This window comes from Monomorium pharaonis, chromosome 6, assembly GCF_013373865.1.
Source record: "Monomorium pharaonis isolate MP-MQ-018 chromosome 6, ASM1337386v2, whole genome shotgun sequence".
In the NCBI taxonomy this organism is placed as follows: Eukaryota; Metazoa; Arthropoda; class Insecta; order Hymenoptera; family Formicidae; genus Monomorium; species Monomorium pharaonis.
This window is the reverse complement of record NC_050472.1, coordinates 3969375-3987719: the sequence shown is the minus strand read 5'-3', so window position 1 is coordinate 3987719 and position 18345 is coordinate 3969375. Positions and strand designations below refer to the sequence as shown.

General features: G+C 40.3%; 1 protein-coding gene across 5 annotated transcripts; it reads right to left on the bottom strand.

The window, feature by feature from the left end:
* Positions 1 to 18040, bottom strand: LOC105837924 (cryptochrome-1). Of its 5 annotated transcripts, XM_036288686.1 has the most exons (12): positions 16695 to 18040; positions 16099 to 16197; positions 8568 to 8801; positions 7520 to 7771; positions 6703 to 6887; positions 4636 to 4865; positions 3757 to 3924; positions 3294 to 3434; positions 2510 to 2661; positions 1662 to 1864; positions 1407 to 1433; positions 1 to 804 (listed from the first exon to the last, which is right to left on the bottom strand). In XM_036288686.1, the coding sequence occupies exons 3-12, from the start codon at positions 8783 to 8785 to the stop codon at positions 650 to 652; spliced, it is 1731 nt and encodes a 576-aa protein (XP_036144579.1). In that variant the 5' UTR covers positions 8786 to 8801; positions 16099 to 16197; positions 16695 to 18040; the 3' UTR covers positions 1 to 649. The 5 variants fall into 5 exon arrangements, with proteins under 5 accessions (XP_036144579.1, XP_012538568.1, XP_012538569.1 ...); XM_012683114.3 differs by having other exon boundaries at positions 16099 to 18040; XM_012683115.3 differs by lacking the exon at positions 16099 to 16197.
* Positions 18041 to 18345: the final 305 nt, after the last annotated feature.

The following is an 18345-nucleotide window of genomic DNA, read 5'->3' as shown; positions in this document are numbered from 1 at the left end:
TAGAGATTTCAACACACGTTTTATTCGTTTATTTACAATTACAATTTACAGCCATAAAAAGTCTAGATTCGCGGTACGATTTTATTAATTATTAATTGAGAATACGTTGCGAGAAGCACTGTTAAAATCGCATAGACGTTGTGTGACAAAATACAAGTTATAATCTATGATAATCTATTTCAGGCGAACATTAGATTCGCTCGTTAACTCTGCCCGTAGCTAAAACACTTATTACCCTTTCTGCAAATATTAAAAAACTAGTGCGATTCTTCGCTGCGTATTTTACGAGGAATTGAATATTTGATATCTGAATTAACCTTTAACGGTAGTCGTCTCAAGGAGTTGAAAAAAAGTATAAAGATTATAAAAATTCTGTATAGATATATATCTGACATCAATATGTATCAAACATGATAGTTTTCTAAATGTGTGGTAGCCAATTCTTAGTGATATCAAAATCAGAAGGGTACCAGTTATGCTAATCGTAACGGATCTTCTTGGGTCCGATTAAGAGTTAGTCGAAATAATTGGATGTATAGAACTCGCGACTCACGATTGAAATTTTTCAGTCGCTTTTAAAAATCTATAAAAGGGTTAACGTCAGCATTATCACGTTAACGGATTAGCCAGGTCATTGTACCGACTGTCACTACTGCTGTTGCTGTTGTTGCTGCTGTTGCTGTTCCGTAGGACTGCTGGTTTCCATCTTCTGCTCATTCTCTCGACTCGTTCTCGGCGAGTCCTGCTTTCTCTTCTGCTCGTCATCGTCCTTTGCCGGCAGTGTCAGCAATACGTTCAGCAAGCCTTGCACAAAGTACGCGTATTGCATTATTAATATCATTATAACGTCTTATCAAGATCGGTTAATATTTTTTTTAAATAAAGTTAATGCTTATAAAATTAACTTAGTTACGTTAAAAGTTACACAAACAAACACCCATTTAGTTAAAAGATTAAATTAGGTAAAATTAAAAATTACTTTCGAAAAGCATTATTTATATTTATTAAATTAGAATAACGTAATATTTTTAAAGTTTGTTTAATTAAAATTGTTACGATATGGATAATCAAATCAATTCGATATTTTTCATTTATAAATTAAGTATAATAAAAAATATTGTTTTTTTATGAAAATATATTTTTTTATAATTTTTCTTATATAGATAAATTGTAACTTGGGTAAAAATAGTCAGTAAGTCAAAGTTTATACGGTTTAAAAAATAACTAGTTAAAGTTAAAATTAACTTATTTAAAATTACCCAAGTTAAATTGAAAGTTATTAACTTTTAACTTTATTTTTTAACTTTTTAACTAGTTATTATTTCAAACTCTGCATTTCATATACGTTATAGTAATTAATTAGTCATATTAATCAATTAATTGTCAATTGAAATCAGTTTACTCACCAATGTTTTCTCCTTTAAATGAGGTTCCTAGTTGCGAAAAGAAGTTCCTGATTAGAATATAGTCGGTGCTTTAAAAATTCGATTCGAGGCTCTCGCTAAGAAAGATTCGCTCTCGAATCGGTCGAAATTTAAGACTATTACTTCCGAAAGAAAGAACCGATATTTGACGAAGATTTGGCCCATTTAAATGAAAAACGAAGCCCATTCCGAGCGCATTGCGGAATTTTCGATCGCGGACGGTCATTCTTTACTCACCATTACCGCGGTACTTATTCAGCTGCTGATACACCTGTTTCATCCGCTCGATGTTGATGCGCGAGCTCTTGCTGTGGTTCACCATCGGCAACGAGTACTCCTTGCCGATGATGCACTTGGCGGCGTGCTGTATACTGAGCGGCGCGTTCCAGGGCTCGTGAATGTACCTGGTCGGGAAGTTCTTCAACACCGGCAGGTAACGTCTGATCATGGGAATAAAATTGATCTTATAATGAAATTATTTTCACATCTGTACCAATTAATTTTTAGATACCTCGGTAAAATGATTTTTTTTCATACACACACAAAACACATACACATACATAACATCATTTGTGAATTCGAGAAAACGAACTAGACAACAGAGAAAATAAATGGAGAGTATTGTGTGCGTTGTTCAGCTTGGTTTTCATAAAAATGCCACAGGGTAAAGATATTAGATTTCCGCAAAAATATTAATTGCTTGATAATCGAACGCGCTGTCGCCGCCGACGATTCGTCACGGTAATCTTTTGCACGATTAAGCTTTAATGGAGCTAAGCTGTTTAATGTTCCATCTATCTTGCGGCTGAATTTCGCCTCTCTCAGATTAACGCCTGATACATTACAAATTAAGATCAATCAAGATTAAAATTTCCATTAGTCCGGCAATCGCGTGAACGTTAATCACTGCACCGATAGCATCGTGCACGAGATCGTTAGCGTAAACGTTATTTTGAAAGGAACGCCAGTTAACGTGCGCCTGTCAAAATTTTTGTCGGAATTTCTCACGCATACATCCCGCTCGCGCAAATTTTTTTTTTTATTATAAAAAGAATTTTTAACAATATACTGCCTTAATCGATTACCTGATATAATCGCCATTCGGATCTGCTTTCCTGCCGAATCGTACGGGGCAGTAGCAATGGAAGAACTGTTGGAAGAACGAACTGCACGATAACCACATCCACATGCCAGCATTCACGGACCAATCGGCGTCTAAGAGGAGCTCGTCGAACACCTGAAAGAAAAATATTAGAAAAATATTCAATGTGAAATGGTTAACAATCAGCGGAGATTTCGCGATTATTTAATTTAATATTAGCATCTGTTCATTAATGTCGCTTAACGCTTTTTAACTATACGCTTTTATAGTTAAATAGATATCTCATTAATTTTATCTTTTACCTATCGTAATATTTACTCTTTCGAAATGAACTTTGATTTTTTTGTGCATTAAAAACAACAGAGATGTAATTAGAAAAAATATCTTGTGTAAAACGATATAATAAATTGAGAAACGATTTCGTGATTATTTAATAGTATCTAATCTTTTACGGGTTTTATACATAATTAAGTAGACATCTAATTTTGTCTTCTATTCCAGTGAACAAAATAAGCTACTGTGTTATATATACGGTCGCTTTGTAAAGCCACCCCCGTTTATTTATTTATTTTTTAAACCGGAGAGATTCATTATACTATCAGAGATGCGCCGCACGTATTTCCGGGAAAAAGACCCTCGCAACAAGAAATATTCTTACGAAGTCTGTATATTAATGATAAGAACAAACGAGTAAAAAGAGACAGAGAATAGTAATTCAACGAGCAACGCGCGTCGATTGAAATGCTAAGCGTGCCGTGACATTTTACCTTCATTCCTTCCTCCCACGACAGCCAAAGGTCGCCCCTGGTCAAAAAGCATGCCACCGCGTGTCTGGCCAGGTGATGTATCCAGCCTTCCTCCCGCAGCTGGGTCATGATCGCATCAATCCACGGAAATCCCGTCTGACCCTACGTAGAAGGAGGGTTTAACGCGATCGTAAAATCTTTCAAATTCCGCGTCGCAATTTTACTACCGCGATAAATACAAGAGTTTACGGAACCGTCATCAAGAAAAAAATGACGACTTTCTTCGCTCGGGGAGCCTTCGGGCTTTTTCGACATATCCCGTCTCTCTAATGCAACAGCTATTTTCAGTTGATTAAATATATGTCTTCGTAACTCCACTAGTCTCGCGAACTGTGGGTTTTTTTTTTTACAAAGTTCTTTATTTTATTACGCTGCGTGAGCAAAATTGCGAGGCGGTATATCAATCGCGCAAAGTATCACTCACGTTCGCCCACTTTGCGAGCGCCTCCACGTTCTTGTCCCACGGTATCTGCACGCAAATCGGATTGCCCTGCATCCGATCGAAGTTCGGATTCTTCGTCGCGGCGCAGTAAAAGAATTCGCGCCAGAGTAGCTGTCCGTGCAACGACAGCGGCGGCACCGCTTTCTTTATCTGTAATATTAACGTTAAAAAAAAAACCCGGAACTAATTATTCGCTTCGAAAATTGTCGAAAAGATAAAAGTGTCGCTTGATAATACGATAAAAAGTAACTTTAACTCTGTCGTTGTTTTCTATTTTCTTAAATATAAGAAATATATTAGTAAATTCGGGATCTATGCAGTTCAGTTACACTTGAAAATTGGAAATGCAAGTACACGTAATATTCATCACTGACATACCACCAAAGAGAATTAGATGTTGAAAAAAAATCAAGGTAAAAAAAAATTGTCGATAGATTCTTCACTAGAAGATACTTTTGAGCAAAATTCTTTTTAATGGCAAAAAAAAAAATGCGGTCTTTTACAGTAGTGAGAATAAAGGAGGAGCGGGAACAGATGAAAAATCTCGTTAATACTAACTGAGAAACGAGAATATTATTCCCTCGTAACTGCGAACTTCTTGTACGGAACAGCTCTTTCGCGACTTCTCGCGGGAGGAAAAATCTCGGGGCGCAATTAACGCGTCCTCCGAAGTTTCGTTTAATTATTACCGCGCGAAGTTTCGCCACGTGAAAAGGAGAGGAGAGATGAGAGCGGGGAGAGAGAGAGAAGCCTTCCCGCGAATAAATTTTGCACGCGACGGTTGTACGTTATCCTCGCATTATCGTTTATGTCCCTCGCAAAAGCGGCTCGGGTCGCGCGCGAAGGAAACCCTCCTCGTACCTTCATGTACAGATCGGTGAGCTGATAGTAGAACAAGCGCGTACTGAGGCAGCCGAATCGCAGATAGGGCGAGAGCCCGGTCTGACTCGGCAGTAAGGACTGCGGTGTCATCTTCGGCCTGCCGAAGCTCGCCACCCACGCCTTCCTCTCGAGGTGACGCTCGAGCCTAGTCAGGGCCTCGCTCTCGCCGCCGACCCACACCGGAGGCAGCAGACTCTCCGTGTCGAAACCTACAATCGGGGGGAGGAAAAAAAGAGGGAGCTTAGCAACATACCCCTCGCATTTTGGCTAACATTCGCGTGCTCATTTCGCGTTAAATCGCGCGCAGCGAAAAAGCGTTCGCGCATTCCTGTTCGGTATACCGAAATACCCCTTTCCCCCTCCCGATTTTAATATTCAAATTAAGGACAAATATTTTCGCAGCTCTTCACACTGAGTATTCAGCAAAATTGCGAGAGCTGCAATTTATTTTGTAACGTCTATTAAATATCTCGATGAATAATCGGGCTTTAATGAAATAAATCCGGAAAATAAAAATTTCATCGTGCCCAATAAAACATATTGCTACTTAATTGCGTCGCGGAAGCTTACAAAAAGTATCGTGTTTTGGATTGTTCAACGCTCAAACGATCTGCCCTCGACAGTTTTATTAAGAAAAAAGTCGGCTCGAAATGCTACACCGACCATGGAAATCTGTCAGTAAAATTAAAGAGTCGTAGACATCCCGCGCGACAAAGTTATACAACGAAGGTCTTGTTCCCCTCGATATTCCCTTCGACGTTGCGGCGAATTGCAGTGGGGGGAGGGGGGGGAAAGCTCGAAAGCCTTCGGGATATACGCGCTGACATTTTGATAACGATGAAAAGGAGAAGAGGATCGAAATGACAGAGTAACGTAGCGACATTTGAAAGTGAGGGACAATGCTAAACTATACCACGGGGCTATACATCAACCTGGGTAAATGGTCTATTACGCTCGGGGGGACTTTAAGACGCCCGGCGCTTAATAATAAGAACAACCAGCCGAGATAATTAATAATCGATCGGATCATTTCGCCGCAGAGTGACGCGAAGTACACATAATACGGTACGAACGCTATACGGATTACAAACGGCAGTGTCGGGCGCGGGGGATGAACTGCCGTTATGCGAAATAATATCCGATTGCTCCCTTACGGACGGCGCATTAATGCTGCATCGACTAATCTGTCGCGAGTGAATTCTCCATGGCGAGCGCGACGGATTAGCGTTTAATCCACAGTTGCCCCGGCCCGGGGATATTCTATATGTTCGAAATACATATCTCCGTTATTGCCAGATATATCGTTGCCCGAAACAACGATCCCCGGTCGGGCGTTCCAGTTTGTACCGAGCCAGTTTGGTAACCTCTGCCATTAAGGGTGGTTTTTAGTTTAGAGAGCGCAAAGAAAGTTTTTATCCTCGGGAATTTGCTTAAAGAGAAGGAACATATTTTTCTACGCCTTTACGCGTGTACATATTTGCTAGGTATCCACAAATTTTGGTGCGGCTAGATATTTATAGTATATTTGTTAATTTTTATGTTGCGTAAATTTGAAAACAGATTTTTCAAGTCGGTTGACACGTTTCTCAGAAACTACTAAAACCATCTGCTTTTATGAATAAGTAAAATATATGTCCGTATTTATCGTAAAGATTATTGCGATATTTATAAATTAATTATTTTTTATACAATCGATTGTGTAAAAAAACAATCGGTAATTGTTAAAACCTTTTTACAATTTAATATTGTTCACTTATCCTGAGCGTAAAAGAATATATGCAGTATTTTTTTTAATATTCTATAAATGGACAACTTTTTGCGCTTTAGAATTTAATTTTAACAACCAAAATTGATTTTTCTTTAATTACTTTTTTTCTATTAATTTTTCTGATTAAATCAAAGTTTGTGAAAAGAAATGCAGTGTCGTTAAAATCGTAGTCTGACATTCTTTCATAACAACGATAGATTATTTTCACGATTTGTTGTTTAACGGTACGAAGAACTTGAAACGTTGAAACCTGTTCGGAAAAATCGATCTTTCCTCACCGAGTTCCTCGAGAGTGGGCACTCCGTAGTGGTCGTCATGGTCGTCTTTTAGGGGCGTATAGGCGCTGCCAATGCAGGCGGCCGTCACCGTCGGTACCGGCGGTTCCGGCGGGTCCATTCCGGCGACGACGTTTTGAAATTGATGATAGGTCAACGGCGGTTTCCCACCATTTCTCTCTATGATCCTGAAACGCGCGACGACGAGAACGTTGGAGTCGCGAAATTGCTTGGGAACAATGGCGAAAGTTGCAACGTAATATTTAATCCTGGCGGGTTTACGCTCAGTCTCCCCTTTAAACACTCGGCTACACGTGTAATTAACTAAAGTCTAATTCAAATGATGTTTATATTTCTTCCTTTCTTTCGAAATGTCTCGTTAAAAACAGTTTCAGAATGCATAATTACAAAGTCGCGAATTTTAATTACGGTTCCGTAGATCACTCGCATGAACTAACAGATAATTTTAATTAAATAAATTTGCATTATCTATCTACATCGTTAAAACTACCTCACTCTAGAACCAAACCAAACCTACCAACAATTAACGAGAATATACTTGTTTTATTTAAACATACGTATGTAGTTTTGCAAAAAAAAAAAAGAGAGACAAATTAAAAAAGAAAGTAAATTAATCAATTTAATCATACATATTTATATCGCGAAAAAAGATTACTAAAAATCTTAGAAAATACACTGTTTGATAACAATTAAAAAAAATTACAATTGAATTATTTCGTCTGCTTTACTAGTATTAAATCTACATTATTAAATTTGACACGATCGGTTAAGTTGACGTTATAAGATTTTTCGAACTCACTCGTCTAGTCTGTATAGAGTATGAGAGGCTCTCTGGACCACCGAGATACCAAGCTCCTTACAGAGGGCCGAGATATTATGATCTCGCACGCGGCCAAATGGCTCCGGATCCTCCTCGAAAGTCAGATTTGTCGTGCCCCATTCCTTAAAGAGCTTGGGGAGCGCGTCGGCCGGCTGTCCCCGGATTACAAACAGCCGGGAATTTAGTTTCCTCAGGGAACAGTCCAGGTCCTCTAAACATTGCAGCAGAAACCTGTCGAATTCCACGGGTGCAGGGTGTCAGGAAAAGCCAATTGATCGCAGACAATTATACATTCAATGATCTTTTAGACAAAATAAAAATTAAAAGAAAATATGCATATAGATTCTAAAAATATGGATTATAATATAAATTCTTAACTAAAAATTAACTACTTTTTAATTGTTGTTTTACAATAAATAGCCGTTTAAAGAATTCGTACATATAAAAATTATAACAAGAAAACGCTGCTTCGTTAAATATTTCCGCTACTATCATAATTCATAAAAATAACGCATTGTAATATACGAACAAGCGTATATGTGCCTTTTGTCATTAACTTATTTTTGACTAATGTTGTCGCTAATGTTCTTCTCGTCAACCGTGATTCAGTAGGATTATTGGCAACATCTAAGCAATTGCTTGGGAAACGGTTACATGACGCTTAATCAACATGACAAATGATCGACAATGAGAACCGTCACGCGAATGTCCGTCGCAGTAATGCAACGAGATTACGCGATGCAACGAAGATCTACGGTCCCGTTTGTGAAACGGTATCGGCCATTATCAGCAAATTAAGTAACCGTAACTTTTTGTCATCGTCGCGATATCATCTAAATCCAAGAGAACAGTTCGACGTGTCATTAGCGCGATGATCATCGTCAACGTTGAAAATATCTGAATATTTTCGACGTTTATTTTGAATCACCAAACGCGTTTCGTTGCATTGATCCGTTTTCAAAATCGATAATTTGTACGCGTCGATCTCGCTTCCGCGATTTGATCGCAGATCATCGCGGACGCTCACCTCCATTTATTGATGCCAACGTTGGTACTTCCGGCGAACCAGGGGTCCAGCACGAAGACACACCGGAAAGTGGACGCCCCCTCGAGACCCTCCTTCAACGAGGGGTTATCGTGCAGCCGGAGTCCCTTACGAAACCAGTGAACCGTGTGCTTCCCGCCGTCGCCTCGAACCCCCGAGGTTACCGCCTGGCCTATTTCGTTGTTACTACTTCCCGTCATCTTTTCTCAGTACACCCTTCGAAAAGTAGACAGCCTCAATTAGTTGACTCAGCACAGTAGGAAGTCATTTCATTACTGTTACACTTGTAGTTACAAATAAATCTATTACGATGTTGTTATTGTAATATTACACTGTTACATATAAATTATCGGGACGTTTATTAATGCAGAATGAGAAATTATTTACGAGCAAGTTTCTTCATGAATTTACTCGTAGCCAAATAAATGTATGATAACTTAGTATGTCATAATTAATTATATTTGTATTGTACAAATTGAGTTTTGGAATCTTCGAATGAAAGATACGTATAGAGTTTGGATGAGTAAAAAAAATTAAATATATATATGATATATACTTTAATAGTTGTTAATTTAAAAATGAAAACGTCGTTTGAAATTAGTTGAGATGTAATAAAGCTTTTTTCATAAAGGCACATAATCGTTCTCCTTCCTTGATTTACTTGAAATTTATAAATTCACTTGACATTCGCTTCAAGATCTCTCTAATCATTGTCGAAAAACGGGCATTTTGTATTTCTTCGCGCTACACGGAGAGAATTTTCTCTTAAAATTTTACTCTCAAAATTTTTAGTAAAATTTACTGAAAGTACAGTAAAGCTTACTAAAGAATATAGTAAAATTCCTCGAGGTCACACATTATCCCACAATTACTAGATTTTGAGGGTAAATTTTAAGAGAAAATTCTCTCCGTGTATCAATGTTTCAAAGAGAGCCAGATGCAGCAATGCTATCTCGAAGTTCGAAGAACTGCGGCGCGGATCAATCCCCCATGGGAGCTCTTACAAATGTATCCCGCCGCTTGTATACTTTCGTTGCAAAACGCGTGCTCTTAGAAGATCCGTCTATCTTCCCTTTTCCTTCACCGCTAGGCCGGAAAATAATTCGTGCGGCAGCTTCGGAGCCGGAAAACTTCCGCTTTGAACCTCGGCGGAGGGTCACGTCGTGCGGAAAATTCGATTTTCTTGAATACCGCCGGATTTTACTTCTGCAGGACGCTCCCTCGGAGAGGCCATACCTTGGTTGGTCCACCTCCGATTTGGCGTTCTGCTATCCGCGAGAATGAGGAATTATTAGCGCTTTGAAGATCATATTTTCAGAAGAATCTGCGGATAATTGTATCTTTTTCTCGTCAATTTCCATTGTCAATTGGTTTACTGCTAGACAATTGTGATGAAAATTTCCGATTTTAATCTAAACGTTCTTAGACGCAATATTTTATATTTATTATATTTATTATATTTTGCGCGGCTTTCTTATTTTTTAACTAACAATTAATAACATCTCTTATTTGACATAAAGAGACACTGTTTTTTTCATAATACATTTAAATGATGAATTTTTATTAAAATAATAAAATCGTAAAGGAAACTCAATTTTTGTAAGATTATACCACTACAAGTTTTATCAGTTATCGGAGATAATTTCGATAACTCATTCTCTTTGACAGATCCTTGACTTTCTCTATTCATATCGCACAGAATTTTCGCCGCGAGACACATCCGACGCACTATCGCGAAACTATTGCAACAACGTGGTTTTGTCGTCGCGTAATGATTCATATGATGCCGTGAACTCCATTGTAAGGCGAAATTAGCGTATCCATTGTGTGCAAGCGCGTGTATATTATTTCAGGATCGGGGCTTACTCAGGATACGGAAAGGATGCTTTTCGGAAAAATTCCTCTTTCGTTCCCCAGGACAAAAGGGGACAGGGAATAAGAATAAATTTATAAGACAGTCGTCAGTTTAGAAGATTAGATGCGCAATCTCCTTCGCGATTTACGTTTCTCCCCAAAGAGATATAAAATGTTATAATTCTAACTTTAACTCTTTACTAACATAAACTCTTTCTTTCTCCCTTCCTCCTCTTTTCTTCCTCTTCTTTTTCTTTGATAAAAACGTTTTATTATTATACAGAGGACCTTTTTTTTTCGGAAAATATTCAATCAGCCGTCACTTCCAGTCTCAAGGAAGGAAAAAGCCCGCAGGTCCGCGATTACATGTCTCTCGACATCGAGGGTAGTTAACGAAATCTCGACGGGGTGGCGGATCGTCTCTACGATATACAGTTGATTTCCCTAGCAACCGAAGGGGCCAGAGCAACACGGGTGCATTAATTTTATCCCGCCAGGCACGTTTATGTCCGCTGCACCAGTGGCGTAGCTAACGGTCTCCGACACGAGGAACGGTGTCATTTTCGATAAAGCCATTAGAAACTCGAAGACTTCAAAAATCATCATACAATTTATATGTACAACATCACGCGTCCCGTCGTCCATAAAAAAGAATAGTTCCCTTTAATTCACTTCGATAATCAGTGCATTCTTCTTTCATTATTAATTGTCAATTATTAATGTCACACGTAGAGGTGAAGATAGAGCAATTTATTATTCCGGGGTGAACGCCGTCAGCAGAGCAAGGTAATCAAGATCGATCCTTTGAAGTTCCTCCGCAGACAGGGACGTAAAGAAAGGGGGAGAGACGCGACAGGAGGCGGGGGTTGAGAGTGACCTGAATGTTGGTTACGCTGCTGCACTGCACGCCGCTGCATGCGAGCTTTCATGCGAGTTCTAGTGTGGCGTCGTTTTCCAGCAACGGCAGCGAAACCGCCACGAGATTAGCCCCGTGGACGCGAGGGCTATCTTTTGGCGCGTTATTCATGAGCCGAAGGGGGCCAGGGGGAGGACGCAACGTTTTGCAGTAATTTATCGTTTGAATTTATTCCGCCCGCGAGAGGCGCAAGGGGGGTTGCTGATGTACATACGAGATGCATTAGTGGGTTAATCAACGTCTTCAAGAGGTATATTTCTTTTAGCATTACGGTGAAAGTCGATCTTCAAGTGGCGTGACAGTTTTATCAAGATTGGTAATTGATTCGATGTATTCAGCTATAGAAAGCATGTACACAGGATTTATGCGAACAGTTCATTTATTCGGATAATGCTCACCGGGGAATGGCGACTTTGCGCTCGAGAGCTCGACACACTTTGAGATAAAAGTGTTTTTGGATTTCTGCCTATAATAGTCTGATAAAATATATATTTTAGTTAGGTACTTTTTAGATGTATAGTTATTACTGTTATTATGTAAGTAATAGTTGTAATTGTCAAAATCTTTTTATTATAAACCATAATTGTTTCTTTGCAATTGATGATTTCTACAGAAACCAAATAGACCAAAAATTACATGGTCAGAGAAAAAGAAAAATACCTTTTCCTTTATACAATTATGATAATTTTTCTTCAGACATAATACATGAACAAAGACTTAGGCTTTAGAGAACTAATGTTTCGAGAAATTCTTTTTAAAAGGGAATATCAAGCACCGACGTTACTGACAGAACAATTTCGCGTAATTAATTTAGATTTGGAAAAAGTAAACTTGCTCGGTTTTTGTAGGAAACTCTTCAAAATTATATGTAGATACAGATACCAAACCCTTTTCTCTCTGTGTAATGGAATATCATTTGTCTTTCCGTCTATCCCGTCTTTATCTACTAGACGGAATAACCGACATACCTGCGCACGGCGACCGATCCGAATCTACTCGCGTTTTGCGGATTCCTTCGCTGGCGAGTCTCTGCCAGTAACCTTAAATTATTACGGACAATTGTACCGGAGTCCCGTTATATCGTCGTCGTGAAGCAGCAACATCGCTGACTCGTCCGTCTTAACTCCACTTAAAGTTCCGATATTACATCATCGCCGTGCCGCATGGAGGCGGCAATATAATCGAAATTTATCGTTTTTTGATGGAATTACCCCACCGTCCTCCAATAACTCCTCCCGAGAAACTTCTCGGAGAGGGAGAGGGTGTGTGTGTATGTATGTGAGCGCACACGTGTGGCACTCAAGACGATACGATACGTCGTAACTCGTCGGCGAACACGATCATCTGCTGCCCTGATCGTCTATACAAGACGTCTGCGAACGTCGGTCGCGTCGCAACACTCCTTCCCGAGGAAACTCGCCTCGCGCGAAAGAGACCACGACAGAAAAGAAACTTTAATTCTGCAACCGCACGGGCGATCGGAAACGGCGAGAAGGCGCTGACTCGTTTCACGTCGCAGGATTATAACTTTAGAATCTCCCGAGGGGCCCCCGGCGACACCGTGCCCTTAAATATTTGCGAACTTTAGCGCACCAGATTTCTGAAGAGGACTTCAAGCATTTCGATGCGCGAGAAGAACGTCGTCGACGCGGGGGATAGGGAAGAGATTCGTTTCTTTCTAAGAAATACTTCTTGGCGACTTGACCGCGCGAAAATGCGCCTCAGATACGCAGGAGTTTTCCTCTTGCACGTGCGCCGCGATGAGAATCAGCATTTGTACGAATAATTCGTATACATGCATGTAAAAAAAAAAAAACGGCACGAACGTCGCCGCACTGAGGAAAAAATGTTGTTAATTTAATTAAATGTTCCAATAAAATTAAATTCTGTCCATTCAAGTATTTATATATTTCAATTAACTATATAAAGACTCGAATTGAAATTTGTGCATTTAAGTTAAATGCATAAATTCTTGAACCGACAAGATTTTAATTTAGTTGGAAGATTTTGTCAAATGAACAATATTTTTTTTTTTCAGGGCGTTGACACGATTGTTCTTTCCTCGGCTTGAGTTTACGATGTAGGCGCGACAACTCTCTTTCGCGCTCTCTCGGCGTCTGCGATAATGCTGATAGAACGGTGCGTACAGCACACCCGCCTTTTTACTGCGATTGCAGCGAAGAATTCCGTTCGGAAATTCGAAACGAAATATGAGCTCAGCTGGCCGTTGCATCGTGTGCACTTATTTCATTTCTGCATAGCTAGCAGCTAGTCCTCGGAATTTTGATATAACCGGCGTAATTCTGATTTTCATAAAAGGTCTCTCAAAGAGACCTCTGGAGCTCCCGAGACTTCCCCTCCTTCCCCCCAAAAAATGTCCTGACAATTACAAAATGCGAAGGATATGACGCAACTGCTCTACTCCACGTGAAAATCAATGTGATAACTTTTTTTATTTTTATCGGGATCGATTAGATTTTATTTTTATTACAAATATTGACACACACACTCTAGAGAAAAGTAGATATTAAACGCTAAAGCGAAAGATATATTTGGAATCCGCTTAAGGGATTTAATATGTATAAGAGTTTTTTTTCGCATTATCCGCTTCGAGAAGCTTTGGAGTTACAGTTTCAGTACTTTCAATAAATCTCACCGTCCGAAAGACTTATCAATTCGACACAGTCTCGTTAACCAGAGGGATAATGGTTGGGAAAGATGGCTGGAGCGATGGTCGGTATTGCGTAAGATCATCGTCATCGATGATGTCTAATTATAGCAGCGGCGATTAACGTCGTTCGCGCGAGCGTGTAAACGCTTGTGTGCCATTAAAGCCACACCGCGATCGAATGCAATTCGCGCCGAACGGCTTATTGTTATCCCCGCTTCCGCGCGGGGGATACATCCCCCTACCACCGAATGGAAAAGTACTCCGCTAACGATTAATACAATCAAGACAGGCGGGATTTTACTTATTGCATATAAATTTAATTAACCACCTGTGGCTCGCGTCGTCGCCCGCGTATAACGTCGTCGTCACCGTCGTTCGCGCGCGATAAATAATTTCTGCCGTTAATCCAGCGAAATTTTACATTTCATTTGATTAACCCTCCACCCTTCTCGCCCTTCCCCTATTTGTTTTGTCGCGCGTTCCGCGCGAATTTTGTCTTCCCCCATCGATTTCGAGCGACGCGTACTTCATTTTCCGCGTCGTTGCCGCCGACATTGTAGTCCGCGGGGTAAATTTTCGCGTGTGCCACGTGAAACACATCTCGAGGGAGAAGAGCGATGGGTATCACGCACGTCGCGTTTCAGGAACTCGTTACATCCCCCCCCCCCATCCCCCCTCGCGACGACGTCCCGCGTGAGGAAGACGCTCGTCGAGTTGTCTCCTGCCGATCGGGTGACGCGGCGATCCTCCGGCTCGGCCGCGCTTCTCGGGGAGGGTACTTTGATGGATCAGCGTGTTTACTCCCGACGACACGACAGTGACTAAACACACGCGTCCGCGTAAGTTCCGTTTCCCGCGTGACAAAACGGCGCCCGTCGTCGCCGGCGCAACGACGACGCGGGCGAGACATTTCGGCAACCCCCTATACACGCGGCTAATTGATAAGGGTCGAGTACCGGGACCAAGTTGGAAACATCCATTCCGGATGAAAGTATCCGCTAGTAAGAGTAAACGAGTCAATAAGTTGAACCCCCGGGGGACGATTAAACACCCCTGTTCTTCTGACCGGTGACCAGTTCCGGATCGGTCCAACGCATTCGAATGACGAAACCCAATGACGAAATCCTCCGCAACATTAACAAAAGTAATAACTTCATAATTAATAACGGAGAATTTTCCTTCGCGAATTCACCCTCGTAAATTTTTTAATATCGTGTTTTCCTCGTGGTAATTAGATGAGAAGGATTATTAATTTTTCACGTAACGATCAATAATTTACGCCGCATACATTATTCACCAATCATACGTCAACATGTTACGGATTGACTGGTTATTTAATATCTTAGAGTTCTCTCGGAGTTCTTTTTTAACATCTCACCGCGCGAGAAATTAATCCTGTCTATTGGACTGTTGACGGCGAGTTAAGCCGAAAGGTCTGTAGAGTTATTTAAATTTATCTAACTCCTATTAATTTTTCAGCCGTGTTCTCAAACTTTAAATCTAGAATTATTAATATCCAGTTTAAATTTGCAAAGAAATCAATTTGAGAATTTGACGATTTGCATCACACTTTTCATGCAGAATCAGATATAAGCAAAAAATTGAAGCGGATTAATCTACAGATTACTTGTCCATTAATCACGGTACGTAGAAGGAAGATAATTTTTGAAAAATAAATTAAAAGTTATAGGCTAAAAGTTATTCGAGAAAATTGTGCAATTTGTATAATTAATTTAATTGCATAATTAAATATATAATAATAAAATATATAATTGAAGGGAAAAAGAGTTATTGCATCAAATTAATCATAAAACCTAAACTCGTGTACGCAATGTGTGTGGCCGAAAAAGAATTATCCATATTTATACCAAGAGAAATATAAAAGTTATTTTTGTTGAGAGCAACTTGTAAATTTTTGCAAAGAAAGTTATTGCTTTATATTTTAAATAGCATTTCCCTTTTTTTATTAATAACGTTCTAAGAAATAATAAATGTGAAATATCACGAGATAAATAATAGGTAATAAATATATAACTCCCACAAAAAAATATCAATTAAAATTTGCAACCTACCACAGAAAAATCACCATAGTTGTATATGAAGTAAACGGCTTAAAGTTGAAAAGTTCTTCGTTTTCTAAAAGTTTAACTTCCCGGACTTGACAGGAAACCCTTCAATTATGATAGATAATATAACGCCTAAGCGCCGAGGAGGGGAAAGACGGGGAATTGTCAAATTGCTCCGATCCGCCGCTACTCGAGCGGATCGCAGAACGCAGCCGCTTTCTCTCTTATTTTTGTGGAAGCGGCCGGTGAAAGCGCGCCGAGTTAAAAGAGCCGGGACATCGCGACGCGCGGGTGATTCCCCGCCGGCGATCGAGCGAGGGCCGCGAAGCCCCACGATCGGATTTCCCTAGATTCAGCGGGCGGGCGAGATCGATCCTTCAAGGAATCTCAAATAGACAAGTAGGCTAATAGTTGAACAGTCCGTCAGCCGCGACACAGCATCGACGGCACTTATTCCCCCCCACCCCTCCCACGTTCCACTCGATTTCGCAAATTCGGGATATCCATTCGCGATTCTAACACCACCACCACCACCATCAATACCACTATCGTTCTTTACAGAGGGCGACCTCTCGTTAATTAAATAACGCGCGACTAATTACTGATTCACTCGTCGGATCGGCGGCGAGCATGCTCGCGCGCTGATCGTCCGCTCGGCACGAACGGTCACACAGCCGATCCTTCCAATTCCAGGAGGCGTGATGACGATAATTCACTGTTTACGCAGAAAACCGTCTCGCACTCGCGAACGCGTTTCCTCCTCGTCGCACGCGCGCGGGCGCGCACATTCTCCAATCTCGCTGGTTCCTTTTTTTTCCTTTTCTTCTTTCTTCTTTCTTTTTTTTTTAATTTTACGCGACCGCGCGAATGGACGAGCGCGACCGAAAAACGCACCGCACCGCGCTAACAGCCGATCACATATGCGAACACGATAGTCGAGGGGGCACGATGGACGAGGGGGCAGCGTGCAGGAGCGCGCGGGGGTAAACGTGCCACGCCGAGTGCAACGTGACCGCCGATCCGCGCCGGATCCAATTGGCCGCGCGGGTCACGTGGTGCTGCGGTCACGTTGCAGCCGCCGTGGCCGCCCGCCACGTAAAGTGCACCTCTCACTCTCGCGAGCGGATGCTTTTCTCCGTCGTCGTCGTCGTCGTCGTCGGCCTGCCCGAGGCCGTATCTCCGCGCGCGCGATGTTTCCCACCGCCTCGTTCCGAGATTGCTCTCTCCCCCTCCCCCCCCCCCTCGCCGTGTGATACTCTTCGGGAGGAGGATCACGGAATTACGCCTTGGAAACCTGCGGATTCTTCCTTCTGAATATCCCCCGAAGGATATAGAAGGATATTCAGTTTTAATTACGTTTTAATTACCGAGGAGTCTTTATTGTATTCTTTTAACTTTTGGCACGTGCGCTAATATTCAATCGACATTGAAAAACGTGGATTCAACATTGAAAAGATCGTAGAAATGTTTAATATTCATTTTTTAATCTTGCAAACATTGCACTTCAACGTCCAGAAACATCCGATATTGTTTTAACATTTATTCAATATATATGTATTGTAAATTTCATGTATATACATGAAATTGCATATGCAAATCGAGATGAGCATGATGGACAGCGCACTGGTCTGTTATGCCGATGGTCCCGGATTCAATTTCGGTTAAAATCGAATTATTTGTTGTTATACGCTTGTTCTCCTGTTCGATAGAATGGCAGCTCGAAATCTCTTTATCTTAGCCGTTCGGAAGCGTCTATTAAACTATAGGTCCCATATCTGTATACAACCTACGTGCACACTACAGATACACGTGATGATAAAGAGAAGCTCAAATCCGACTTGGACTTGTAGTACTATTGATGATGATTATGATGATGATGATGATACGAATTAAATGCGGTTTAAAAAACTGAATAAAATATAAAACATATTTCTAAAAAAAAATTGTCAGAAAATAATATAAAAAACAATATTAATTTCTGTTATTTAAAATTGATTCATTTGCTTTCCTAAATTGTATAATACGTATTCCAATATATAGAATTATTTTTAAAAATCAATACTATCTTTAATTAAAAAATTTTTTGACAGCTCGAAAATAAGTTTTATATTTATTTTATTTCATATTTTTAATAGTGTAAAAGTATAATAATTATTATTGAAGAATGTTACTGTAAATTAAATAGAAACTTTGTATATAAAATTTTCTCAGGATGCTTAACGTTGAATTGAAAAGTTACTAAGGAGAAATCGA

What these genes read in the sequence shown, in the direction of transcription:
- LOC105837924 (XM_012683114.3), bottom strand. Translation starts at nt 8,785, where the DNA reads ATGACGGGAAGTAGTAACAACGAAATAGGCCAGGCGGTAACCTCGGGG. An exon ending in GCCCACTCTCGAGGAACTCG is followed by an intron (nt 4,866 to 6,702) that starts GTGAGGAAAGAT and finishes CCCCGATTGTAG; the next exon opens with GTTTCGACACGGAGAGTCTG. An exon ending in CGCTCGCAAAGTGGGCGAAC is followed by an intron (nt 3,435 to 3,756) that starts GTGAGTGATACT and finishes CCTTCTACGTAG; the next exon opens with GGTCAGACGGGATTTCCGTG.